Below are 27,101 nucleotides of genomic sequence, written 5' to 3'. Positions count from 1 at the left end.
TGATTGGATTTCTGATGTTGTAGAGTGAGGCACAATTTTGCTGAAAAGATGAATAACCAGAAATAAGTAGGAAAATCATGGTCTCAGGTGCTCTGAAAAGCACGTGGTTCACTCAATATTTTGGAAATAAGTAGAAATTTTTATTTTTAATTACTCCAATTTATATAAAACAATCATTCTACAATTTAGGAAGATTGCTAGTTTGAAGAAATAAAATTTTTGTTTGTGATAAGCTTGTTGTCAGTTCACTTTTCAAGTTAGAGTCTAACCTGGTAAGGCTTTTCACATTAGGGTCTCATGACAACATCAGGGGTTAAATAGGCAATAATGAAATTTTGCAGCTTTTCTTAAAAGCTGCTCAGTAGCAACTGAATGATTTGGAGTGACTAAAGTGAGGCGGAGACCCAGTAAATTTTCAGCATAAAAAGATGGAACCCCAGAGGAGCAATGTGCAGACTGTGCTGTTAAAGTGGCTCAGAGTGCTGCAGGGGCTCTTCTCTGCAGGGCTGCACGGCTGCTCTGGGTTCCTGGGCTTCCTGCTGTGCTTCCAGCCAGCCCTTGGGATGAGTTGGGTTTTGGATGTGCTGTGGCTGCAGCATTGCTGGGATTGTTTCCCTTCAGGGGCTGGGTGCTGAGGTGGCTCCTGTCCTCCCCCCTCTGTGGCCTTTTGGGCAGGTGTCCAGTTCCTGGCTGGAGTCACCTGCAGTGTGGGGCAGGAGCAGAGCCCGTGTTTGGGGTCTCAGACCCTCGTGCCTGGAGGGCTCAATGATCCTGTTGGCTCACTGCTGTTTCCTAGACTTCTTTTCCCTGGGTTTTGATGAAAGCATGATCCTGAGCATGATCAGCTTGGAGCAGCAGGGAGATGCCAACCAGTCCTTTTTGTTTTCTGTGTGTTTGGCCTAGTTATGGGTGTGATTTGTTGAGCAGGGAAAGCATTCCCAGCCAACAAACACAATAGATTTCCTTCTCTTGCTCCCAGTTTTTTTCAAACCCAGTAGGGAGAGAGAATACCTGATTTTTGTTTTGACCAGGTAGCCAAGAGTGACTGAAAAGACAGCAGCAGCTCACTAATCATCTTATTTGGGGAATTTAAATGGAAATGCTGTTCCCAGTAACTATTTTTCAAGACAGCATCAAGTGAGGGGAAGAATTCCCTCTAATATTGTTTAAATTTTTCTTTTGGAGTCAGATAACTTGAGAACGTTCAAAATAGGTAAATTATTACAACTGAGGTAAAGTACCTGAGCATTGAGTCAGCTTTTTCCTTTCTGTGTTTCTCACAGTGTCCTTCACATATGGGTCATTGCTCTCTCTTCATTTGGCAGATAAAAACACGGCACAGGGAAGGGCTGATGGGACAGAGAAATGAGTTTAATTCGTTTGAATCCCAGCCTACTGTCCTCACTAAAGCAGCTCTTCAGGAATTCAACTGATCTAAAAAGAATTCAGATTTGTGGCTTAATAGACATACTCTAATATGATGAAATAATGTACCTTCTCTATTTTAGTACTTGTAATGTATCAGCAACTTTTACCCTGCTGGGAATCAATATACGTGCATGTTGGTTCTGTAACAGAGATTGGATTTCATTAATTTAATCTGTGGAAATGAGCCAGATATGTACAGAAAATGATGGCTTCCCTAGAAAGTCATGGATGAGATGAAAGAACAGCAGATATTTATGAAACATGGGGGTTGTTTCCTCGTGTATCATTTGTCTCTATATAATTCTGAACCAATTGCTGCTGGTTTTCAGTCAGCAGTGTGTGTCCCTAAGGGTACTCTCCCCCGGGCAAGCTGCATTCCCTGTGCTTTCGCACTTTAGCTTTGTCTGTGCACGTGCATCGGGCAGATCTCAGTGCCAGCTTTCTGGAACGTTCTCTATAAAACGAATGCCTTTTCCAATGTTCTTGCAGCATCTGTGAAAGTGCTGAAGAGCATGTGTGAGAACTTCTACAAGTATGCCAAACCCAAGAAGATCCGGGTGTGTGTGGGGACGTGGAACGTCAACGGGGGGAAGCAGTTCCGCAGCATTGCCTTCAGAAATCAAACCCTCACTGACTGGCTGCTGGATGCACCCAAGTTGGCTGGGATCCATGAATTCCAAGGTAGCATCTGTGTTCTGCCATTACTTTTACTGGAAAGATCTGATTTTTGTACAGAGATCACAAACACAGAAACGGCTATCACAGAACTGTAGAACTGTGTAGGAAGGGACGGTAAAGATGCAGCTCCACCCCCTGCCAGAGAAACACCTTACAAAATCTGCATTTATTTATAAGCTTCTTTGAGACAACTGGAATTTTACAGAATCCCACACTGGTTTGTGTTGGAAGGTACCTTAAAATTCACCCAGTGCCACCTGTGCCATGGGCAGGGACACCTTCCACTGTCCCAGGCTGCTCCAAACCCCATGCAGCCTGGCCTTGGGCACTGCCAGGGATCCAGGGGCAGCCACAGCTGCTCTGGGCACCCTGTGCCACGGCCTGCCCACCCTCACAGGGAGGAATTTCTTTCCAAGGAAGGATTATTTTTCCTTGAAATGAATATATGTATGAGTATTTATAGATGGATGAGGTCTTGATTGTTGAGTTAATTAGAAACAAGAAATAACTCTTTCCCTATTTACCTCAAGATCGCAAAAACAAACCTGTGGACATATTTGCCATTGGATTTGAAGAAATGGTGGAGTTAAATGCAGGAAACATTGTGAACGCCAGGTAGGTGATCCAATCCACACACTACTTGTTTTGCTGATAATCACATTTTTCTAGTCATATGTTATTTGAAATTGTGGTTTCTCCAGCGCTTGCAGTGCTCTTCAGTTGCTGTGTCTGGTATCGCTGTTAACAGCAAATCCTGTGAACATCTTTCCCAAAGCATGTGTTGTTGGAGTGCTGTTATGTACCAGGTTGTGATCTGTACAAAGGAAGGTTGCCTTGCATACTGTTAGTTTGCACTGCCATTCCATGTATTGCATGGATGCATTACTGTGGAGTTGGCATTTTTCACTCCTAGCAGACTAGGGTCATGTAAATACATTTTTCCCAGTGGTGGCTGTTACCAGAGATATCCAGTGTGTGTAGTCCCGGGACCATATTCCCTGTGTCCATTGGTTTCTCTGCCTGCTTTGTGTGTTTCCCGGTGTTAGGGAAGGCTTAACTCATTGGAAAGAGCACATACAGCCTATGATACTGTAGCCTTTGTGCAGAGCTTTGTCTGTTGGGCACCAGGTGTCTGCTTGTAACCCCTCATTTCACCCTTTGTGTAGTTAATGCTCTTTGCAGGCCTGATATTTTTCATATTTTCATGTTTTTCTTGATCTAAGACTGTGCCACCTGTTTTCCAGTATTGACTGAGCTCTAGGCTAGGAGTGACTCTCTAAAACAATCCTTAGGTTTTCCCCCTGTAGTCTCGGTGTGTAAATACAGCCAAGCTAGCCATGGCTCCTACAGCTGTCCATGGTGTTGGGAACAGTGAGGCAGTCTGTGTAGAGACTGAACTGGTAACAATGATGCCATGACAGCCTGGAGCTTGTGTCTCTGCTGGGAGGCATCTGAGCACCATTCCCAGCTTGGCTTTGGTTCACTGCCTCAAGGTTTGCTTCAGGTCCTTGGATGTAGCTCAGCTCAGTCACCAGCTCAAACCTGCTCACTTTGGTTCATTCCCAACCTGGTGTTTTTAATCTCCCTGCCAGCACCACGAACCAGAAGCTCTGGGCTGCAGAGCTGCAGAAGACCATCTCCAGGGATTACAAGTACGTGCTGCTGGCCTCAGAGCAGCTGGTGGGCGTCTGCCTCTTTGTGTTCATCAGGCCCCAGCACGCTCCCTTTATCAGGTCAGTGAGCCTGGGTCACCCTCAGCGTGCCTCGTGCTGGGAGATAACCCCCAAACGTCCTCAGAGCTTTGTGGGGCTCTGGGCGAGCTGTTCCCCCTTCTGCTGAAGTAGTTCTTAAGGTTCTTTTCTCAAATGCCCAGAGAGCTTGGAAAGCTGAGGTTGTATCTTGTCAATGCTCAGTGACTGTTGGGACTTTTTAAAACCAGCCTGTGGCTGGGAGAACAGTGTGTCTGTCACACTCAGACCCAGCTGTGCCAGCTCCTGGAAGGTTTAACAGCTGTTCCACTGTTGCAGGGATGTTGCTGTGGATACTGTCAAGACTGGCATGGGAGGAGCCACGGGGAACAAGGGGGCCGTGGCCATTCGGATGCTGTTCCACACCTCCAGCCTTTGCTTTGTGTGCAGTCACTTTGCTGCAGGCCAGTCCCAGGTCAAGGAGAGAAATGAAGACTTTGTAGAGATTTCTCGCAAGCTTGGCTTTCCAATGGTAAGTGCTGTGTTCAAATTCCATAACAAATGCAAAGTGAAACCCTTGGAGCCCCAGCAGTGTCATCCCGAAGCTCCATTTGCATTTTTCCCTTTCCCCAGTTTACTGTGGTAATCAGATTTCCTCGGGTTAGACATCACAGAGATAACTGAGCTCCTACAGTGTTTATTAAAACAGAACACTGCAGAAAGAACAGACCTTGCCATGATGGAACATTAGTTCACTTGCGTTTGAAATCAAGGACTAGATGTAGGAAAGAGACCTTACAGATCCCTGACATGCAGTAGAACTTTGGTAGCCACAGGAAACAATCACCTATGAGGAAAAATCCCTGCAAAACATCCCTGTTCTCAGTACATGGCAGGAATTATTCCATGCCATGTTCTCATTATCAAATTGCCAAGTTGAAACTGTTATCAGTGCAACAAAATGCTTCTTTGAGACTTAAAGCTGTTTTAAGTTTTGCCATCAAACTTAAATTTGTGAATTTCTGTGGCACTGGGCAGGAGTTTTACATCTTATCTTACAGAGTTTTTATTTTCTAAATTTGTCCCCACTGTCATGTTACAGTTTTCCTAGCAAGTATCCAACAGTTTCCTAAATGCTGTTGTTTCAATCTGCCAGTGTATCTGCTTGGTTTTACTTATGGGCAGTGGAAAAATCAAAACAAAGGGGGAAGTAAAAGTTCACTCGAAAATCTGGGCTTTGTTTAAAGTAATAAAGCCCTGATGTCTCTCTAGTGATGAAAATGAGATGGAACTGAAAAGTCTTCAATTAAATGTGAATGGTAAAGCTCTGGATTTGCAGTTTGTCAGGAGACCGTGTCACAGAGTCCCAGGGAGTGTTTTGTTCTCCTCTGTCACAGGCAGCAGCCATCACCTTTGAGCAGGCTTCTGAAACAGGAGGGAGGAAGATGAAGAGTTTTAGAATCCAATTGACTTGAGTCGTGTTGCTTTAGAAATGGCAACTCCATAGGAAATGTCAATTCTCTTGTGTTCGATATATTAACACCACGCTGTTGATCATGCTGTTGTAACCATAGGGACACGAATACTAGGCTGTGTTTCAGTTGTCTTCATCACCCAGAAATGATACATATTTCACAGCAAAAACCTGAGTTTCTGAACCTGGAAGCAGTAAATGTGTCAGTCATTGCTTTACCTCCAGTGTGTGCTGCTGTTTTGCAGGGAAGGATGCTCTTCTCCCATGACTACATTTTTTGGTGTGGGGACTTCAATTATCGAATAGATCTGCCCAATGAGGAGGTGAAGGAGCTGATCCGACAGCAGAACTGGGATCCCCTCATAGCAGGAGACCAGCTCATCAACCAGAAAAACTCTGGGCAGGTGTGTTCAAATGTCACAGACTTGAGAATACTTCCTTTTTATAACTGGTTTTAGCAATTGCTCTGATGCTCCTGTAAATCTGTATCCTCAGCATGGAGTTTGCTAATTATAATATTTTTCTTTTGTGAGATGTAACTATTCAAGATGAATAATTATAATGTTTGGTAATGTTACTCTGTAGTTATATTGTACTAGGCCTAATGCTGTTACTGTTGGGAAAAGGACTAGTCCAAATGGTAGCTTTATTTGCAAAGCAAACACGGAATAACCAAGTGTGAAGAAAGCTACATTTTTTACATTTGTTGGGTTTCTTGCTCCCCCTCTGCAGCTCTGTGTGGGAAGGTTGGACATGGTAAAAAGAGAGACAATCCTCAATTGTTGGTCCTGTCTGCTCACTAGCACTTGGATCACAAGCAGTGCTTTTGCTGATTTAGACTTTGCTGATTTCCCTTCCATTTGTGCTGGGATCTTGTGCACCAGAACAGGAGGCAAAACACTGGATTTTTTTACTCACTCAGTTGTTTGTTTAACAGCTGTTTACAGAAAGCAAGTGTACATTCACGCGGTCAGACAGCACTGTCTCTTTGTCACATTGTCTGTCAAGTGGATCAAAACATGATGTGTAGAGGTTGTGGAGACGCCTCCAGCACTTAGAGAGCTGGACAAATCTATGGAAACTGCCAGAACATGGAACTGCCAGGAAAGGACTTCTGGCTGGGGAGCAGGAGCAGCATTCCCTGTTGGGGTGATATCCCATGGTTTGGGAACTGCTGGCTGAGTACCAGCTCTGTCCCTGCCGGGGCAGGTTCACATCTGTTCCTGCTGCTCAGGAAAGGTGTTAACACAGCAGCTTGCTCCATTAAAGTAGGTTAGAAAACAATTACTGAAGCCAAATTAATTGTCTCAGAAGTTGTGAAGCTTCCAGCATTCTGACACTGATCTTCTGACATTGACTTTTAAATTGACTGGATTTCAAATTGTATTTCCAGCAAGAGAAACAGGGCAGCCTGCTGCTTGGTGCAGATTTGACTGTAAGATCCAAGTTAGATTTCTATTTTACACATTTTTGAAGTGAAGGAAAGATGCCCATTAGAGCTGACTGAATTAGCTAAAGGGTTTTATTTTGTGTCCACTTTAAACACTTAATGAGTGAGAAGCTCACTTGGGATAGATTGAATGTATTAAGGACTCTTCTTGTTTTTTTTTTTTTTTTTTTAATCTATTTATTTGATGGGGCAACTTGTGTCAGCTTTTTCCTGGAAGAATTTGGATGGCACCCTGAGCAACCTGGTCTGGTGAATGGCATCCTTGCCCATGGCAAGGGCTTGGAACTGGATGATCTTTAGGGTCCCTTCCCACCCCAACCAGTGTGTGTCTGTGAATTTATGGGAGAATTTGGCATGTTCAGATAGATATAAACCATAAAATGTGCGCCTGAATTCCCCACTTTTGCTGACCCAGGAACCAATAAGCAGCAGAATAAAGTGCTGTGTTACAGCATCAATGTTCTGGGTGACCTCCAGTCGGTCATGACATTGAAGGAACAGTAGGTCATTCCTAACCCTGGGCTTCAAGATGTAACTGCTGGCATACTTCTGTTCATTGGTGATTGTCTGGGTCACTGGTTAGTCATAGTGTCAAATGTGTTTAGTCACAGTGTCAAATGTTTTCAGCAGATAAAATGTGGAGAGGAATCCGTTTTAACAAGTAGCAGGTTTTTAAATTGTGTTTTGAGGTGTTTATACAGGTTGTCAGTGTTAGCATAGAGAACTCAGGTTGGTTTCAGCTGTTTCCCTTGTGTTGGTACAGATTTTCAGGGGATTTCTGGAAGGGAAGATCAATTTTGCCCCCACGTACAAGTATGACCTGTTCTCTGATGACTATGACACGAGTGAGAAGTGCCGCACACCGGCGTGGACGGACCGGATCCTCTGGAGGAGGAGGAAATGGCCCTTTGACCGATCAGGTTTGAGGCTTTCCTTCAGCTGTCTGAAACGTTCTTTACGTGACTCAGAGGATCCATTTAGGGATGCTCACAATGCCAGTGATGCTGAGCTCCTGTTCCTGGCTTGGTAGGACACAGCACACTGGTAGCAGACCTTCTGTGAACACAGTGAGGCTGAAAGAAAGGGCCGTGAATCAGATCCCACTTACTGACATCTGAGGAGTGGAAAAGGAACTTTGAGCAGGGGTTTTGCTATAAGACACTCTGTTTGGATTTACTTCCTGTGTTTTCTGTTTACAATTAGCACATCCTTGCAATCACTGTGTTTTTCCTCCTTTGTCATTGCTGGTTGCAGCTGAAGACCTGGATCTCCTGAATGCCAGTTTCCACAGTGACACTAATGTCCCTTACACATGGAACCCTGGCACTTTGCTGCACTACGGGAGAGCAGAGCTGAAAACATCTGATCACAGGTTCCAATTCCATTTCCTACACCACTCCCTGAGATTGAATGCCCATGCTGTGTGTTTTGTTGCTCAGATACTCTGCTGACAGGATTTTCTTGTCTGTTTTTTCCAAGGCCTGTGGTTGCACTGATTGACATTGACATATTTGAAATTGAAGCGGAAGAGAGACAGAAAGTGTACAAGGAGGTGATTGCAACGCAAGGTCCCCCTGATGGCACTGTGATGGTCTCCATCAGTTCTTCAGCTGAAGAAAACTATTTTGATGATAACTTGATCGATGATCTTCTTCAAAAATTCGCAAGCTATGGCGAAGTTATACTTATAAGGTTAAAAAACTTCTTGCTTTTAATCTCTGCTTGTAGACTCATGGAAATGTTTGGGTTCAAAGGGATCATCCTAAATAAAGTTGTTTCCTTAGGTAGGAAATAACTTTTCAGGTATGATCTGTTTAATTTTTAGCATTTGAATTTCAACTTAAGTGTCTTTAGAATTCATTTTGCGTACTTAAGTGTCTTTAGAATTCATTTTTGTGTGTCTCAGTTTTCAGATTTTTCCAGATACTCTTATTTTCGAGATCTTTATACAAATGTTGTGTTCTAGAATTAGGTTAGTAGTTTTAAACTGAAAATGAGGATGTTGCATTTGCACTAGGCTAGCAATTGTACTGTGAAGTGTTGTGGTATTTTGTGGTTATTGTTCCCAATGAACTTTGCAGGTTTGTGGAAGACAAGATGTGGGTAACATTTTTGGAAGGAAGCTCTGCTCTGAATGTTATGAATTTGAATGGTACTGAGGTAATGTAAAAAGGACTGAATCTTTGTATAGCAAGAGAAAATCCAGCTTTTTAAAGTCTTCTTTAGTGGGTTGGATTTACTGTTTTGGTTTGACTCTTACAATTTTTTTCTGTTCTGTACTAGACTTTTGCATCTTTGTTTTTTTCCTCTCGGTAGCGACATACCATATGTTGAGTTTCAAAAGCCATATAAAAGAAGTATCAAACCTCAGTTCTCTAACAATATCCTCCTAAAAATAAATTAGGAGCTATTGGGATGGATATTCATCAAAGGATGGGTTTGAGGTCTTTTATGATTCAAAAAGCAGAGTTTAGTTCCTTGAATTAACCAGTTAAAAATCTTTATAGCCTGCAGTTATTAAAAATTTAGCGCTTCTGTTCTACTAACTCTGAAAGGTGTCAAAATTTCAGCTTGCATTGACTTCTGTGGGGTCAGTATTTAATCCTTGTGAAAATTTAACTTCTGATGTTTAAATTTTGACTAGTGTGTGGCTGTTAAGGCTTGGAATGTGTGATGTTTGCAGGTGGATCCCTGGGTCTGCTGAGATATCACTGGCAGGTCAGACAGGAAAGGGGCTCTGGGTAGAATGTCACTTTACAGAATGAGGACCTGCTCTGTGCCAGCCTCTAAAAATGACTTGCTTCATGTAGTTTATAAGCAAGTCTCTTTTTCTTTGTAAATAAGTGTCAGAGTAAAAAAACCAGAAGCTTCCCGATTAACTGAGAAGGAGAACCGTAGGAGTTGCTAGTTTTTCTACCAAAAAAAATTAAATGGTTTAATGTAATGAAGAGTTTAAATTGCTTAAGTGTAGTTACCTACCAAAATGAAGTGAAAATCAGAATTATTTTTGTTTAGTCACAGAAATTCCTATAACCTTATTCGTGATATTTTCAGGAATTATTTTTTCTTTTTAAATCTAAACTGCTGAGCTTTAACATTCCTACTCTAAACAACTTCTGTTTTGTGCATACCTTTTTTGGCAATTCAGCTACAAGGAAAGATTATAAATATCAACTTGAAAAATCCAGATTGGATCAGAAGTTTGGAAGATGAAATGAATCTAGAGAAGATTAATATTGGGCTGCCTTCATCCACAAGCTCCACTTTGCTTTGTGAAGATGCTGAGGTTACTGCAGACTATGACATGGAAGGTTTGTTGAGATAAAGCATTCCTCACTTTGAAATGCTTACAGTCCTGAATGATGTGGTAATTTAATGCATATATAAATATATATCTAAAACAGATTAGAAATCACATTATTTACAACAGTATCTCGACAATCTGCTTCACTCTCATCTACATTTAAATATATTCTGAAGATACTCAAAATTGACAGTTTACTTTTCAAAAGCTCATCTATGTTGAGCCTGTTTTTTTAAACACCGTTCCACCTTTGGAAGCACAAGTTGTTACAAATAACCGATACCTTGAAATCCCCTGCCCAGCCTTCTGAAGAGCAGTGAAGCTTGTCGTATTGCAAACCAAGGAAATAACCTGTGAAGATAATTGTTTCGTAGATTAATCAACTTCACATTTGCCACACTGTTACAATTACCTTTAATATATATCTATAATAAATATTACACACTTGAAGTATTTTCAGCTAGTTTGAATACATTTGTGTTCTTCATGTGTAATTTTGGGATGTGAGAATCACACTTTGGTTGCTGAGCTAATTCCTTGGAACCTGGGGGCTTTTCTTTCACAAGATCTCATTTTTATGTGTGTTTCTCCCCTGGGGTGTGTTCTGCAGGAGACGTCGATGACTACAGCGCTGAAGTGGAAGAAATCCTTCCCCAGCACCTGCAGCCGACGTCGAGCTCCGGGCTGGGCACGTCCCCGAGCTCCTCCCCGCGCTCCAGCCCCTGCCAGTCCCCGACGCTGCCCGAGGGCCCCGCGCTGCCGGCCAGGCCCAGCCGGGCCCCGGGCAAGGTTCCTGGGCCCCCTGTGTCCTCACAAGGTGGGTGCTGCACAGCCCTCGTGCTGTGAGAGGCTCCTGGGCCCTGTGTGCACACACGGTGAGTACTGCACTGCTGCACTGCCTCAAGAGGCTCCTGGGCCCTGTGTGCACACACGGTGGGTACTGCACACTGGCACAGCCCGGTTCTGCTGCAGTGGGTCTGTAGGATCCTGGCTCACCCCAGTCGTCTCTGGGAATACGGCCCCTGACCATCCCTACTCCTGTCAGCTCCAAGACAGAACTTGTAATCAGCACATTTGTAAATTGGGAGCACGATATGAAAACTTCTGTTTAAACACAGCCTTTTTTTAAATTATGAACATGTGAACACAGTGATGGTGCTTGGAGTGACTTGGTATTGAGTTTATTTCATCTGCTCAAATGCCTTGAGAATTCCCTTTGTAGCATTTTTTTCCAGAGAACTTAGTTCACAGGTTAGAGTCAAAATCAAAATGTGGAATGCTGCAATTGGTAAGATTGTTCAGGATTTCATGGAAAACGTAAATTTATGAAAACATATGAGGCAAAAGTTTTGATTTAGGGAACCTGCTTCTTTTCATTGTTGGTTCATTCCTCTTGTTTTCCCTCTGTCAAGAACTTACGTATTGTTATTTAGAAAAGCTTTGCCATGTTTGGAATGTCCAAGATGTTAATTTGTGCCTTGTTTTCTGCCCTGTCCTCCAGCTGAGTTGCAGGCTGGTGCCCAGCAGAAGGAGCCTCCTGCGCAGAGCCTGGAGCCCAAGCGCCCTCCGCCCCCTCGGCCCGTGGCGCCTCCTGCCCGCCCGGCTCCGCCGCAGCGCCCGCCCCCGCCCTCAGGTAACGGGGACCTTGTTCTGCTGACCATGGGGTGCCCATTGGGTGCCCACTGCTGACCATTGGGTGTCCATTGCTGGCCAGTGCCCGTCCAGCTCCTCCGCAGCGCCCGCCTCCCCCCTCAGGTGCCTGGGGACCTTCCCAGCTGCTCAGGAACATTTGTCTGCTTTCCTGAGTCTGTGAGAGGGACTGGAAAGTGCAAACCCAAACTGTGTATTGCACTTGGGCTCACTGGTTATTTAATTGAAATGTTTAATTGGCACATTTAAAAGCAGTGGGAAATAACAGCATTTTTACCATTTAAATATTATTAGTGAATAAGTTTATAAAAACTTAGTTTCACAGTTTTAAAAATGTGAAATTTTACAGCTATGTTTACTGAACATGTTCATTTTTTTATAGCATCTCTTTTAAAGTAAAATAGAAATAGACTTGTGCATTCATTGATTCATTGCTATTCCTTTAGTTTTGGCATCAGTATATATGTGTTTTATCGTGTCTAAGTTTTTAATGTGGAGTTCATTTGGATCATCTGACAATGTGAACAATTGAGCACTAAGAGAAACTGGATGTTCAGAAGCATTTGGGCTACATAGTTAATAACAAAGTGACCCTTGTGATTTTTAACTTTCTCATTCTCTTTCTTCCCTCCTACTACACTGACACTTTTCATTATTGCTGCATTCATTTCTTAAATACTGTCAGGCGGTAGGAGTCCTGCACCTGCTAGAAAGGAATTTGGAGGTAATGATTTTAATTGTTTTTGGATATGACTGCGTAGCAAAACTGCTGTGGGGACCTGTTGTGACAGTACTTATCGTGATGATTTCTGAAGGTGTGAAAATGGGCAAGTCTCAAAGTTCCAGAACTGGATAATTCATGAATGTCCCTGCCATTTCTTTCTTCCCCCTCTGAACTACGTTTCACTTTCTGGTGAAGTAGTATTTCTCCAGAAGTTGGTATTTTAAAGTCAGAGATGAAGGTCGTTCCAGATTTCTATTACTTTGTCCTGGCTGAGCACATCCAGCTAACTTTGCTGTGAAGTGCTTCTCAAAGTAGGCTTTGTCCTTCTCTGGCCCACGTTTTCTGTCCTGCTTGGACTTAAATCAGCTCATCAATACATGAGGGAGGGTGAGAAGTGCTAGTGGCAATTCCAGGCACTGCCCCTCAGTTGGTAGGAAAGAGACGTTTTTGACAAAATGCTTCCGAAGTTTGGAGTAATCTCAGAAAATACATGAACTATTTTAAGTAGTCTGTAACTATCAGGTAACTTTGGTGTCAGGCAAAAATGTACTTGGCTCTGAAATACTGGTGAGACAAGGAAGGTTTCATGCCCAACGTGGAATATTTCAGCTGAGTTAAAATGCAGAAGCTTTAGGAAGCAGTTGATAGACCACATTGAACATAGGTGAGATTTAATTCATTGTTCTCCAGTCCTGTGTGGTTTTCTGTGCACTGACACAATCCTGTTTGCCTGGTTTGTCTCAATTGTGCAAAGACTACTCAGTTGTCTTCTTCTATCACCTTTCCCAACACAGCTTTCCATAGAGTTGTAACTTGCATAAAACTTGCTTTTTATGCAATCATTTGAGACGCTAGTATATTTTTTCATATGTTATTCCAACCAGAAGCTCTTTACTTTTTTCTGCTCTCCATTTTCCACTCATGGTGTACATGTGTAAGCATAAAGAGTGATTTTCATGGGTACCTGAGCTCAGCTCCAAGCAAGTTAGCCCAGGGCTGGAACCAAAATCAGTGTCCTTATGGGTGACTGTAGTGGGGAAAGGGCACGTTTCTCTTCCCTAGGAGCAAGGCTCTGGAAGCTCTGTGGAATATCCCTGTGTAGTGTGGCTCAGGCTTTGGGTTTAGACTTCCATAGCACATGCAAAGAGACATTGATCATGTCTTTTAAATGTTGTGCCTTAAAAATAACCTTTTTTTCCTCACATATTTTGACCTATTTTCCCCCAAGTGCTTCAGTCCCTTCATTGCCCATGGCACTTTTTCTAATGCCTCAGTATGCTTTGAAGATGAGAGAAGGTTTTGGGCATCTAAGTGTTTTATTTTGGTCCTATTTTATATCAGAAGTAACTCAGTTCAGGTGAACAAGGCTCTGCACTCATTGCAGGGCTTTACAAAGTGGAGACCTTTTGTATGCTAATACAAAAAAAATTCACTGAGGATCCTACAAGTTCCAGTTGTTTGTAGTTAAAAATTAAAATGTTGCCTTCTGTTAACCCAGTGTTTTTGTAATACATTACAGATTAAATTTTCAGAGAACATTAAAAACTATAAAGGCTGCTAATTGTCAATTGACATTAATAAATAACATTTGTGGAGTTTTTTCCTTTAATACTGTTAGACAGTTTTCCTGATTGTTGCAGCCAAGGCTTTTATAATTGGTTTAAAATATTTTTTATTGTCCCTAAGATTGAAATATTCCCATGCTGCCCTTTGTGATAGCATTATCACAGCACAATAATTTTGCTTTCCCGCTATTGGAGAGAACTATGAGTCAGTGAAATGAGTACTAGGAGTAAGTGAAATGTCAGGTATTTACCCTCTGTGCTGTTTCTGCCCCTTGTAGTGAACGTTGGTTACCTTGCCCAATCTTCATGCCCGAGATCTTGCTCCCTGTGCCTGGTGCAGCGATGCAGGAACGTGTGCCCGTGTCCCCCTGCTGCTGGGAGGAGCTGCCTTTGGTCCTCGTCCTGCACAGAACAAGAGCAGAGGGATGTTGTCAGGCTGTGCCCTGCTCCTGTGCAGCCCCAATGCTGCTCCTCTCACAGAGTTAGTTATTCATGGTCAGAATTGTGATGAGAATTGGCAGAGCCTGGCTCTCAGCCAGAGCAGATAACACATGCTGGGGCTGAGCATCTTTGAAACAGATCTTCAGCCAAAGCAGAGATCCATCATCTCTGGAGCCAGTCCCATTTCAGCCCCAAGTGCAGCCTTCACTCTGCCCGCTCTGTGACTGACAGAGCTCACAGATCACAGGGAGCTCCTGGGCACATCTCACACTGGTGAGACAGCAGCAGGCTGTGTCACAGCTGAGGGATTTAGCAGGAAGCTGTGTCACAGCTAGGAGATGCCTTCAGTATTTCCATCATGACTATGTCCTGCCCTGTTTTTGCCATAGTTTTAGGAACCCAGTGCATGCTTGATGATATTGCAGAAATAAAGTAATTCAGCATGGTTATGCATGATTGAAAACCTTTTCTCTCAATCTGAGCTGTTAAACCAATGGGTGCAGCTGTCCCAAGTGCACAGTGCTGTGTAGAGGCAGCTCAGTAATACAGTTCTTCAGGATACACTACGTTATATGAGGTGGGTGGTATTGCTTTATCACATTTCCTATTCAGTGTACCATGGCACAAACAGACTGCTCAGTGTTCTGAATGGCAGGGATCAGGCTTGGGTTTGCAGGGTGACAGTGCTGTGCTCATTTACTCCCCAGTGTCTGAGCGCAGCTCTGTGCTCTGCTCTGTTTAAGACTGGCATGACAGATCACACGGGATAGCCAAAGGTTTGTGTAGAGTGAACATTCTAAAGGAATCAAATTCAACTATAATGTAAAATTGAAATAACAGGTATTACTAAACATGATTGTACTTGATGGTTTGTAATTCACACCAGTCTGGTCCCCCATGCTGCTACAAAGAGTTATTTCCTACAGGTGACTGCAATCTATCCAGACCAGAGATAAATTGTGTAAACACTTGTGGCAGTGTTCTTTCTGCTTTTTCTTTCTCAATCTACTGCTTTTCTTATGCTATGTACAGCTTCTCTTCTTTCTCTGAAAAGGTCTTGGAGCTCCTCCCAGTCCTGGGGTAGCTAGGAGAGAAGTAGAAGGTAACACAACAATTTTTGTGTTCTAGAAATGGATTTCTGATTTAACATCTGAATAATATTATTGCTCTTGTGACACTAAAGGTTGTTTCATTAACGCATTTATTGTGTAAGATCTTTGTTCTTTTAGTTAGCATAGCTTTCACCCAGCCAGGCTGCTTCCTGCTTTTCAGTGGTGGTGGGGATTGTTACAGAAGGCATTTATGAAAAGCTCAGTGAAAACTTAGAGAGCTCTGATCAAGAATGCCTTTAAGGCTGACGCTGAGAGGAAGCTGTAGCTGCTGGTCATCAGAGTGACCATTGCACCTGTAACTAAATCAGGAATCCAGGGAGCCTGACTTTTCATAAAGTACTATGTGTGTTTGTATAATCTGGGGAGAGAGGCTTCCATTTCAAAAATTTGGTCTATAATTTTATGTTTTGCCTCTTTTTAAAGAGCACAGTGTAGATGTTTTGATTCTGATAGCCAGCTGTGTGTAACACACAGTTCTGAGCAGCATTTCTCTTGCACCTTTCTGCTTGGAGTACATGGGATTATTGTGGATGGGTCCTGCTTTAGCCATGCCTGCAGAGTCATGGGCTGGGGTTTCTTCCTTGTCTCTCAGGAACGTGTCCTTCACAGCAAATAGCAATGCAAGTCCTGATAGAGTCACCGGCAGGGTTTCCTCCAGGATGCTGCATTAATTTTGGCTGCATTGCTGGTTCATTTTTCTAAATTGGCAAAACCACTCTATGTGTAGAATATTTGTGGTGGGAAGGCCCCTTCAGTGATTATCCACTCCAGCTTCGTGCTCCAAGGAGGGTCAATTGGCACCAGGTTGCTCAGGGTGGGAGCTGCTTCCCTGAGAACAGCCCCAGAAACCCATTCTGACTGGTTCCAGGGCAGGCTGATAGCTGGAGGCTGATTTGATCGAGTGGTGCACCACAGAGTTCCTTCCACTGACTGCCACTGGCATGGTGACTTTGCCTTCCTGGGGAATAAGCAGCAGAAACTCAAGCCAGAGTCCCAAACCTCCCTGCCTGTTAGAAATTGTGGACTTGTCTGAACTAAAGGTATTTTTGTAATCTCTTGCCCTGCCCGGTTGGCATATTGCATCCGAAGGTTGCCCTCAGCATGGCCATGGTGAAGCTGGGGCTCTGACACGTTTATCCCATAAACAGAGTGGGGTCAGGAACTGTCCATCAGCTCTCTTTGGTTTAACCCCTGCTGGTAGAACATCTACATAATATACCAGGAAACAAAACAGCTTCCATCCAACACCATTGAGAACACAGGGGACCTGTACAAGTGGTGTCTTTAGCTTGCAACAAATAGGATGTGATTTAAACAATCTGTAATAAAAAGGGTCAAATGACTTCGTGTGTGCCATGGGATGGTAGTGTGTTACTGACAGTGGGTGGATATGTTATAGATTTTGAAAAAGTCACTATCTCCTTGCTTCTGTTCCCAGTAGCAGTAATGTAACGTCGCCCTCTAATACCCATTTGTGGCTTATCTAACGCAGACAATCTGTTTGTTTTCCATGCTGCAAAGCACAAAAAAGCCCTGGAACACAAAGAAAAGATACCTTAGGTAATAGACACGTGCTTTGTACTATTATACAGACAGACGTTGATTTTAAATGAATGCTCAGCCAGTGATCTCTGCTCTCTGTTCCAGCTCGGACTCAGCCTCCACCCTCGGCGGGTACAGCCAGACCGGTAGGTGTGGTTTTAATGTTTGGAGATCATTGTCCTGCTCAGTGTCTGCTCTTTGTTACATCCACGTTTCTGGTAGTCCACAGCACATGTAAGAAATCTACAGAGTTAATGATCTCAACAATTTTTGTCTGTTGACTGAAAATACTGTGGGGTGAGGGGAAGCCACCATGTGTGTTCAGACTGGATGGGACTGGATTGTTTTGCACTCTGCAATCACACAATAGGCTCCCAATTACACATTTGACATCTCCTTTCAAATAACTGCAAGGTTACTGTTTTTATTCTATGTCCTTACTGATTTGGTGTGATAAAATGCATTATCTTCTGCACTGAAACATAAATCGTGCTAGCAGTTAATTGCTGACGGGCCATTAATGGATTACATGTGCAGCTGAGATCTTCTGATGTACCTTGTTTTAAAGACTAATTTTCGTAAGAGTCTTCATGTAAAAATGAAACCTTCAACTCTTTCAGCAGATATTAGTACTGTGTTTCATTCCTTTGTTTGTGGAACTGAACTGAAGGAGGGAAGGAAAGGATTTATGGGCATTCAGATGCTTCACCCCAATCAGGAAACCAAGAGATGAAATCTGTCTGCCTAGTTTATTCTCAACAGAAGCAAGTAGGAGCCTTATGGGAGGGAAGAGGAAAGTGTTTGAATAGCTACAGGTGTTCTTAAGGAGTTACTGAGTAATGGGACTGTCTGTTGATAGTTCTGTGACTTTGCAGCATATTCCAATATTGGAACTAATGAAAACTGCTGTTTCCCTTGAAGCAAATTGTACAGATTCATTTTTCTCAGGGATTGATTCTCACAGTGAACCATTCATGATCTTGGCTCCTTTTTTTTATTTTTTATTCTTCTGGAAATGTAAAATGGCCTCTTCTAAAATTTGGGCAAAGAAAAAGTGGTATATATAGGCAGGAATGTATTCGTTTTTCACTGTGTGGTTGCCTTCGTCTCAGGTGATTGTTGGATTTCATCTCAGCGATTTCAGGACCAGGGACAGTAGCTACAGTGGGTGCTGCTTCCCACTAAGGGATCCTGAGAGCTGCTTTACACTTAGTTTCTCTTCTGTTCCTTTTTGGTATATTTTTATTTTTTAAAAATACATTTTGGTGTATAATCCCATCATCCTCCTGCCTACTGTCAGAATATTGAAAGAAATAACAAAATGCATCATGGCAATCTCAGATCAGATAGGAGATTCAGGAATTCAGACAGGAATTTGAGGTCAGGTGGCTGCAAGAGTTCAGGACGTTGGTCAATGGACCCAGCCAAGCATAAGCAATCACATGATACAAAACCAGGGACATAGCTAGTAAAACTAAGATCAAGAATTAGACTATTTTTTTTATAGTATTTGCTTGTTTCTAATGAGTTTTTGTGTAGAGTTGTGCAATGAAATTTGCTCTGAAAACCATTTCTAGCATGTCCTCTGGTACACAACATTTTACAGGAAACAAGTCTTACAAACTTGTCTCTCAGTCCTTCCTGTCTCTCCATCCTTTTCCCTTGATCTCTGGCATTTTTATCCCAGGGCCTTTTATTCAGCTTTCACTGTGTTGTTTGTAATTTACTGTTATAATTCTAATCTGGAATAGCTTCCCATGTGTCTTCAAATACTGATGAAGACTTTGAAATTTACATTCCCAGCACAATAACTTCTATTCCATCAACCTCAGGGAGACTTAAGCCTTCAGATGACACAGGATGTGTTTCATTAATACTGTTTGATGAGAAACAGACCTCCAAATAAAGTAGTTGCTCTTGTTGGTTTTGTTGCTTACAACTCGTGCACTTAGGTAAATTATCTTATTAAGACTAGCAAACTAATAACTGTTTCTAGCATTGTTGCACAGGTAAGCATTTATATAAAGTTGAAAAGCATTGTAAAAATCCTTTGCTTTGAATTGAACCATCATAATGTTTTGAAAACATATTCTTTGTTCTTGCATGTGCATTAAAAAAATCAGTTGAGCAGCTGTTGTAAAAGAATTTGTTGTTCACAGAATCCTGGTTATTCTGTGAAATGATCAGGATTATTCTGAATCATTTAGCAGTAGGTGACTGCAGCTCCAAAGCTGCACTAAAATCCTTTCTTTTGCCACCTTTGCTGTCAGACCGTTCCTCCCCGAGCTGGAGTTATCAGTGCCCCACAAAGCCATGTCCGTCCCTCGGGGGCACGACCGGCACCGGAGGCGCAGCCCAAGGCAGCGGAACCACCACGGGGTGAGTTAAACACAAATGTCCCTCTTCAGCCAAGTGCTACAGTCTGCTCTGAATGCTTTGTTCTCAACAGATGTCTCCATTTTTCACTAGGAATAAGATGCTCGGATGTAATAGCATTTGGCACTTTGTGTTAGGCACCCACAAGTATTGCATTTTTGGATGCTAATCTCAAGATCACCCATAGATTCTGTGGTATCAGAGAAACTGCAAAGATTGCAGGGTTTGGTCTGAGCACCCTGGTCTGTCACAGTCTGGCCACTGATCACCAGATGCTCTATGCATTGTTAGTTCTGTAATCATAAGATGTGGAATAGCATTCATGTCTGACTCTCAAAACAACTTCCTAAACTTACAGTTTAAAAAACCCTTTATCTTTTTATGTATAAAAACACACATTTTATAATAGTGACTTCCAAAATACTGTTCAGTATAGCTGAAGCTCGTTTTGGGGTGACATGGTTTGTGTTTTGTGTAAAACCACGGCATGGTTTGTGTTGGAAGGGACCTTGGAGATGAATTCCAAGCCCCTGCCTATGGGCAGGGCCACCTTCCACCAAGCTTCATCTGCCCCGGCCTTGGCCATTCCAGGGATCCAGGGGCGGCCACAGCTGCTCTGGGCACCCTGTGCCAGGGCCTGCCTGCTCTCACAGAAAGGAATTCCTTCCTGATATCCCATCTAACCCTGCCCTCTGTCACTTAAACTTGAGTAGCAATTTTTACTGGAGATGTGCTGAGTTTTTGAGGATTCCAGTCCCTCTGCCATGAACAGCTGCTGTTCTCACAGCCCCTTCTCTGCAGTTCCCTCTGGTGCTTCCCCATCCTGCCATCCCCAATACTGGTTACTGTTCCTGACCATGACAATCGCTGCCATGTCCGTGCAGGCTCGCCGCTGCTCCCTGAGCCCCTGAAGCCGCAGGCTGCGGGCCCTGCCCAGCCCAGCCCCGCTGTGCTGAGGATGCAGGAGCCCCTGGTGCCCGTGGCAGCCCCGCAGAGCCTGGAGCCCCCGCAGCCGCCGCCGCGCAGCCGCTCCTCTCACAGTTTGCCTTCGGAACCTGCTCCCTCCCAGCAGCACGTGAGTAAAGCCCTGCAGGGACCTCCTGTCGCTGCGTGAGTGAGCGCAGCTCGTGCTGGTGCTGCAGGCTTCTGAGGAACCCTCAGAGCGAGCACAGAAACAAAAACAAGGGTCCAGAGATCGGATTCAATGGTCCTGGGGCTCAAGGAGAGTAATAAAGGCTTGTGTATTGTCCTTGAATAACTAACATCTTAAATACTAAACATGGAATTTCGGATTACTTGTGATAGCCTTACAGTTTATGGGCAGCTCGGTCTTAAAATGATGTTGTCATTTGGCAACTTTGTATGGAAAAGCTCTCGATCAAGGCAAGATGATTTGATAATGGCTATGTGCATGACAAGCTGCACAGTAAGGCAGCACAGGTTTAAATTGTTACTGCATGGTTTGGTGCTTGATGTTGGTGATCACTCATTGAAGGGAGATGACATTGATAAGTAAGTAAATAAGTCTAATCAATATATTAATAAATACTTGAGAGAAATAGCATTCTTCCCATTCCCCAGTGTCAGTTAAAATACCTATCCACATAATGTGGAAATTTCATACAGTAACATTAACGTTCTGTTTTCTCTGGGATTATTTAGACTGTTAGGATAAAAAACACCAACTTTTTCTAGGAAAAGCCATAGTTTCCTATTGCTGCTTAAAAATGCAGAAGCAGATTTTCAGTGCTGCTCAGGTTGCTTCTTTTGCCTATACCTGAAGCCCTTTTTTGCTACAGTAGTTAATGCCTATGTTGTACCACAGTGAAGCAGCCAAATTCAGTGCTCAGTGAGCTGATTTTTGAACTCAAACTGGAAAAATCTTTAAATGCTTTTCCTTTGTTTCTCCTCAACCTCTTTCTTTGCCTGTGAACTGCCTTTCATTTTGGAAACTTAGACCAAAAAGTGCAAGGTTTCTGAGGAAATGTCTTTAAAGAAGTGCAAGGTCTTTTGAGAAATAGTGAATTCCATGCCATCCTTCTATGCAAATCTTGATTATGATTTTGGAGAAATGAAATCTATTCTTATAAAAATAATGACTGGTACAGTGTGAATATTCAGGAGTTTATACAATCTCCACACTGAAAAAGAGAATTAGTTACTGGAAGTAGGTCTTTATTGCAAAGAAGGGAGATTGTGGATTTCCACAGAAGGAGAGGCATTATGGGTTTTATCAGCTTGCAAAACTATTTCTATGGTTCAGGGATGATACTGACACAGTTCTCAGAATGAGAGCTGTGGGGTTTTCATGGTAATAGGTGACTAGAATTAGACCATCCATGCTCAGATTCCTGTAATTTGTCTCAAAACAGTAGCACAATCAGCTGCACAATGGGTGTCTGTATGGAAATATCATTAGAATGGACTTGAGTTGGTTTTTTAAGACTCCTAATGGTTGAGCTTACAGTAGAAGACAACAGAAATGGAAAATTTAGTGCAGTGTGTAGTAAACACTTGTGGTTTGTATTCAAAACTCAAAAAATGGCTTTGTGAAAACTTCTGAAAGTATTGTTTTTAACACGAGGTTGCTTTGTTACTTGGATTTTCTTGCTAATTTCCTTGCTCTGATATGTGTTTCTCTTTCACAAGCAGGAGCAACCGTCAGGGTAACAGGTATCTGACTATTTCCCACTCTTGTTGTGGCTCCATCCATTTAGCAGCAGAGATGTATGAATGGTGTTTCATACATCTGCAGCCCCATCCCGTTAAACACACCTGTCTGCATCCATGGGTGACTGTCATACCACAGTGTGCTTTTTCCTTTCATGGTGCATTGAAAATGACACTGCTGTTATTAAGGCCGGAAAGACTATTGTGGGTCATCATCTTTTTGTGAAACAATTGGGCCTTTGCCTAAGTGTTGCTTAGGCACTGCTGAGCCTCCTGATCTCGGGCTGTTCAGGGAAAAACAGATCAGTGTTGGCAATAAATGTTCTCGTTGATGCACATAAATCCTGATTCTTCTGCACTGCCACATGCTATTTCAGAATAAACCCCATATATCACATTTCTCAGGGAACAGAGACCTTGCTGTGACCCAGAGTAAAACAAACTGTTACCATTTTAAAAACACTTGGCTCCAGAATTACTCCAAGCAAGTTTTTACTTAGAATGAGGAGCAATTTGGATTCATGGTTTCTTTGCGATCTTGTACTTTCAAATGGCCACAGGACTTAACCAGCTGGTGCCAGGCTGCATGAGATTTCTATTCCTTCTACAGTTCAATTTTTCGCATTTTTTCCTGAGTTACTCAGTGCCTTTGTTTTAATATTATTCTGCTAAAAACTTCAACTATAGACAGTCAATTCAGTTGTTTTGGTATATTAAATTTGTCTGCTAATTTGTCATAAAATCTTTTTGTGACATTTGAACTCTTAGAAACCGTTTTTACTTAAGCTTAAGTCATTTGATAAGGGGAAGCTCCAAACTCTGTTCTGTCAGTGCGCATACTGAGCAAAGTAGATACTCCACCTTTTTGGACAGCTTGTACGAGGTAAAAAATACCTTGCATTGTTGTTTGAAGCAGTGTGTAAAACGAGGAATATTTTGGTTTTAAAAGCTGAGAAATTCTGTGGGGAAAACTCTCTTCTCCAAGGATAACTTGTTGTTTTAATTAGCGATTGTCCCTCTTCACGCCAAGAAGAAAGAGATGCTTACGGATGCCTGCCCTACATAGCAATGTCTGACTGCACACACTAATAACACTAATGTTGCCTTTCATTGTGGTGCTTTAATGCTGCTTGTAACATCAGTATGGTAAACTCCAAACAATGTAACCTGAGCTCTTCATTCCATAGCTGTGCTGGGCTGTTCCTTGCTTAGAATCCAGTGTCCCTCGCTTAGCATCCATTTCCCGAACATTTTCCCGTGCCAAGTTCCCTTAGTGTTTGTTGCTGGGACTGGGGCCTGCAGGGAGTAGGTTCCAGCTGCATTCCCCACCGAGGAGGGGGGAATGGTGTTTAACACTTACAGGCTGTTCTTTAGACAGAGGGGGTTCAGGCTGCTGTTACAGCTCTAGTTAAAACAAAACTGGGTTGAAGTTGGAGCTGGGGAGTGAGAAGGGGGCAGTGGGAATACCCTGGAGCCAGCTGCATGATTCCTGAGCGTGTTGCTTCCTTTGCAGCAGAATCCCAACGGGACACACGGCACTAACCCTGAACCCCAGCTCAGCAGTGACCCTTTTGAAGACCTGTCATTCCAGCTGCTCGTGTCCAAGATGCAGAGTTCTGTCCGAACATCACCCGCTCCAACCTCAAACCAGAAGGAGTTGATACAGTTGCCTTCAGTAAGGCAAAGAAATGCGGAGAATTCGAATCCTGTAAATTGCATGTCAGCAACACCTCCTATTCCAACCTTCCACTCATCCCAGGAACATCAGCGCAGCTCTCCAAACCCATTTATTACTGGGCTGAACTGCTCGAATCCATTCACAGAAAGAACTCCTAGTGCTGGGAACCCATTTAGGACGGAGACACGGGAGTCCAGGATCCCCTCACAGGCACTGGCAGGAGCTGCTGCTCCCCACCCATTCCCTGTTCTGCCCCCGCCCGGCTGTGGCACAAGCAAGCCTCTGTTTCCTGTGGGTGCAGCCGCAAGCGCCTTTTGCCTGCGCAGTAAATCTCTCAAGGTGGAGAACGTGCAGCCCAGGGGCTGGGTGACGTTTGACGAGGACGAGAACTTCCCCACCAAGCTGAAGCCATCCGCCAGCGTCCCGGATTTTACACAGCTCGGCCCCGGGAAACCGGCCGGGTGCCCGGCCCTGCTGGGAGCTGAGCACAAACCCTTCCTCGGTTCGGACTTTGCCTTGGATGGTGGCTGGGGTCAAAGTGCTGCTGACTGCTTCTGCACGCTGCCAGCCAGAAAGCCACCTGCCCCCCCTGTGCCATCCAGAGCAGGCAGCCACAGGTGCCCTGCAGAGCCCTCCCTGGCACCCAGGGTGTCACCAAGCCATGGCTTCACAGAGAGATAGATAGGTGGCTGGAGATGCAGAAGGTTGTATTTGTTTCATGGTTTTACAGACAGATAGGTGGCCAGAGACGCAGAAGGTTGTATTTGTTCCTACGTTTTATCCAGTAGAATAATTGGGCATTTGAGATTATTCTGTGTGCAATAATTAATTGTTAAATGCACTGAAACTTAACTCTGCTCGTAAACAGCCACTTCAGCTTGTGTATAAACTTTGAATGTGTATATATGGTAGAGCACAAAAAATGGTCAGAAGTTTATGGAAATCTCGGTGTAATAGTATTTGAATAGACAAAGAGAAGAAGGGTGAGCTACTGTCTCACTAAAACCTGTCAATCCTGGACACAGATTTTGCTTAGGGAGCTCTTTCGTTTCTGTTCTCCTCTGTGGAATTCCACAAGAAGAGGCTCCCTGCTGGCAGCCTCTCCCCTCCCTTTTGACCATTTTGTTAGTTGATATTTATAAGTATTTACCAAAGAGCTGCCAAAGTTTATGGAGATTTGAATGTTGACAAGTATTGTTTAGAAGCTGTTTAATTTATAACAGAGGCTATGGGTATTTGTAAGGCTTATATTTGAATTTGAGGCACAACGAAAATAGTTTACTTTCGAAATAGAAACAAAACTTTGCATATTAATATATTCAATTAATCTCCTGTGTCAGTACATTTCAGTTGTTAGATCCTATTGTGACCTACACTCACTAGCACTAATTCAGAATAATTGTTTCATATCATCCATTTATTCATTACTGGTTTAACTATACTTTTTTTTTTTTCCGCAAACTGGAAACAGCTGATACAGCAAGCTTTTCCTCAACCTCTGGAAAACCCCCCTCGGCTTTTGAGATACAAAGCAGTATTTACCAGTTGCAGGCCATGTAGTGTGCCAGCCAGGGGGTGAACAGCACACTTGGATTGTATTTAGAGTAGTGCAATATCCCAGGGCAGCACGCTTTGGAAAGCCTCAAACGCTCTCACAACATGATCCATGAAATAATCCATGACATAATCCACGATTCCTTCGGACAGCCCTGGCTAGCCACGAGCTGCAGCCGCCTAGAGGAGTGATAGTGAGTTTCTATTGCGCTTTTTCTGTTCAGGTCATTCCAGTTGTACACTTGGAACAGCAGTGGTACTTACGTGTGCTTCGGTGTGTGAGTTCCTTGTTTCACGCTGTCGCTGCAGACATCCAGCAGTGTGGTTGATGTTTTGGTATATCCTTACGTTAGCAAGCCAAATTCAGGGGGGAACTTTTGCTAGTGGGAGTCACGTGATAAAATATGTTGTCGAATATTTAATGGCAGTGATTAAAAACTATCTGTCTGAACTGTACCCGGCGTGCGGCTCCTCTGCGCCTCACAGGACTGCGGGGGCCACAGGGCATGCACCAAAATTTTAGGGTCTGTATATATCTTATATATATATATATATATATGTGAGCTGCAGTGAGGCCCTGCCTGTGTTGATGGGAGCAATGAGCAGCAGCAGACGCTCTGCAAACACGGAGGATGGAGGTGAGACCCACTGCCCACGTGTCCCTGGACTCTGTTTCCATGGCTGTATCCCCCGGGACACCCAGGTATGCCTGAAATGTTCCCATCCTTATGGTCTGGGTGGTCATTCTCTCTCTGTGCCCCCGTGCTACCAAATTCTCCTGAATCAGCAGGATAAATTAAACCCTCTACAGCCATCTTTTTAGTGTCAGCAGGTTAGGCATTCCTTTATTCTTGGCCGGGGGCTGTATGCCTGACAGAATTTTGGCCTTCACATGGGCACTGATACCGAACTTTTTCACTTATTTAAACATTTTCAGTAAACCAAGACATTAGTGTTCTTGGGTTCTTAATTACATCATTATCTTTAATTAATTAGTATTTTGTCATTTATTGGTAATTGATTTCTCACTTCTTATGCTAATTAGTGCATATTTTTAGTCTTTTTGTATCTTTCCCTTTAGTAGGGAATTTCCAGTGCATATACGGAGTTTTTCTCTGTTTTTTTTCTGCATAGTGTCCTTGTGATCCATAAATTCTGCATTCTAGATGTCCAACCTCCCCAGTCCCTCTTTCTCTCCTGGGCTTTGTTCATTGGAAATATCAGAGTTAGTTTATCAAAACTGAATGTTTCAGGCCTTTTCCCAGGCTGTCCTCACAGAAGTAGCTTTTAACAACTTTGCTAAATACCACCTGAGTGTAATTTAAGAGTAGTCCACAGCTTATAATTGATATAAATATAGCTGATGATTAATTAGAACAATTAATTTAAGAGGTAATTAAACTCCTAACTTGCAATTAGTAAGACGTTTTGCCCTTCCCCTCACGGGGCAGGGCGCGCGGGCCCTTTGAGGGCTCCCGTGCCCTCACGGGGTGGTTGGAAGTACCCCTACTTATAATTTATATAAATATAGCTGCTACTTCAAATTTATATAAATATAGCTGATTATTAATAAGGACAATCAATTGAAGAGGTAATTAAACTCCTTACTTGCAATTAGTAAGACGTTCTGCCCTTCCCCTCACGGGGCGGGGTACGCGGGCCCTTTAAGGGCTCCCGTGCCCTCACGGGGAGGCCGGCAGTACCACTACTTATAATTTATATAAATGTAGCTACTACTTATAAATTATATAAATAGAGCTGATAATT

The 27,101-nt window shown here is 43.2% G+C and overlaps 1 protein-coding gene across 14 annotated transcripts in view; it reads left to right on the top strand.

Moving 5' to 3' along the window:
• Nucleotides 1-25,790, top strand: part of SYNJ1 (synaptojanin 1) — a 49,687-nt gene extending 23,897 nt beyond the window's left edge. For 5 of the 14 annotated variants that reach the window (XM_064729269.1, XM_064729277.1, XM_064729339.1 and 2 more), the window contains 19 exons: nucleotides 1,918-2,109; nucleotides 2,637-2,721; nucleotides 3,699-3,839; nucleotides 4,134-4,326; nucleotides 5,514-5,672; nucleotides 7,482-7,638; nucleotides 7,973-8,090; nucleotides 8,198-8,410; nucleotides 8,800-8,878; nucleotides 9,867-10,029; nucleotides 10,633-10,839; nucleotides 11,524-11,655; nucleotides 12,358-12,396; nucleotides 15,457-15,504; nucleotides 17,036-17,074; nucleotides 17,162-17,202; nucleotides 19,327-19,435; nucleotides 20,317-20,507; nucleotides 23,616-25,790. In XM_064729269.1, coding sequence (XP_064585339.1) covers nucleotides 1,918-2,109; nucleotides 2,637-2,721; nucleotides 3,699-3,839; nucleotides 4,134-4,326; nucleotides 5,514-5,672; nucleotides 7,482-7,638; nucleotides 7,973-8,090; nucleotides 8,198-8,410; nucleotides 8,800-8,878; nucleotides 9,867-10,029; nucleotides 10,633-10,839; nucleotides 11,524-11,655; nucleotides 12,358-12,396; nucleotides 15,457-15,504; nucleotides 17,036-17,074; nucleotides 17,162-17,202; nucleotides 19,327-19,435; nucleotides 20,317-20,507; nucleotides 23,616-24,461 — 3,152 coding nt within the window. In that variant the 3' untranslated portion in view covers nucleotides 24,462-25,790. Of the gene's footprint in view, nucleotides 1-1,917; nucleotides 2,110-2,636; nucleotides 2,722-3,698; nucleotides 3,840-4,133; nucleotides 4,327-5,513; nucleotides 5,673-7,481; nucleotides 7,639-7,972; nucleotides 8,091-8,197; nucleotides 8,411-8,799; nucleotides 8,879-9,866; nucleotides 10,030-10,632; nucleotides 10,840-11,523; nucleotides 11,656-12,357; nucleotides 12,397-15,456; nucleotides 15,505-17,035; nucleotides 17,075-17,161; nucleotides 17,203-19,326; nucleotides 19,436-20,316; nucleotides 20,508-22,081; nucleotides 22,106-23,615 lie in introns of all 14 variants that reach the window. The other 9 variants (XM_064729380.1, XM_064729359.1, XM_064729369.1 and 6 more) reach the window with 9 other exon arrangements.
• Nucleotides 25,791-27,101: the final 1,311 nt, after the last annotated feature.

This window comes from Zonotrichia leucophrys, chromosome 1 (assembly GCF_028769735.1).
Source record: "Zonotrichia leucophrys gambelii isolate GWCS_2022_RI chromosome 1, RI_Zleu_2.0, whole genome shotgun sequence".
Classification (NCBI taxonomy): domain Eukaryota; kingdom Metazoa; phylum Chordata; class Aves; order Passeriformes; family Passerellidae; genus Zonotrichia; species Zonotrichia leucophrys.
This window is presented reverse-complemented; position numbering and strand designations above follow the sequence as displayed.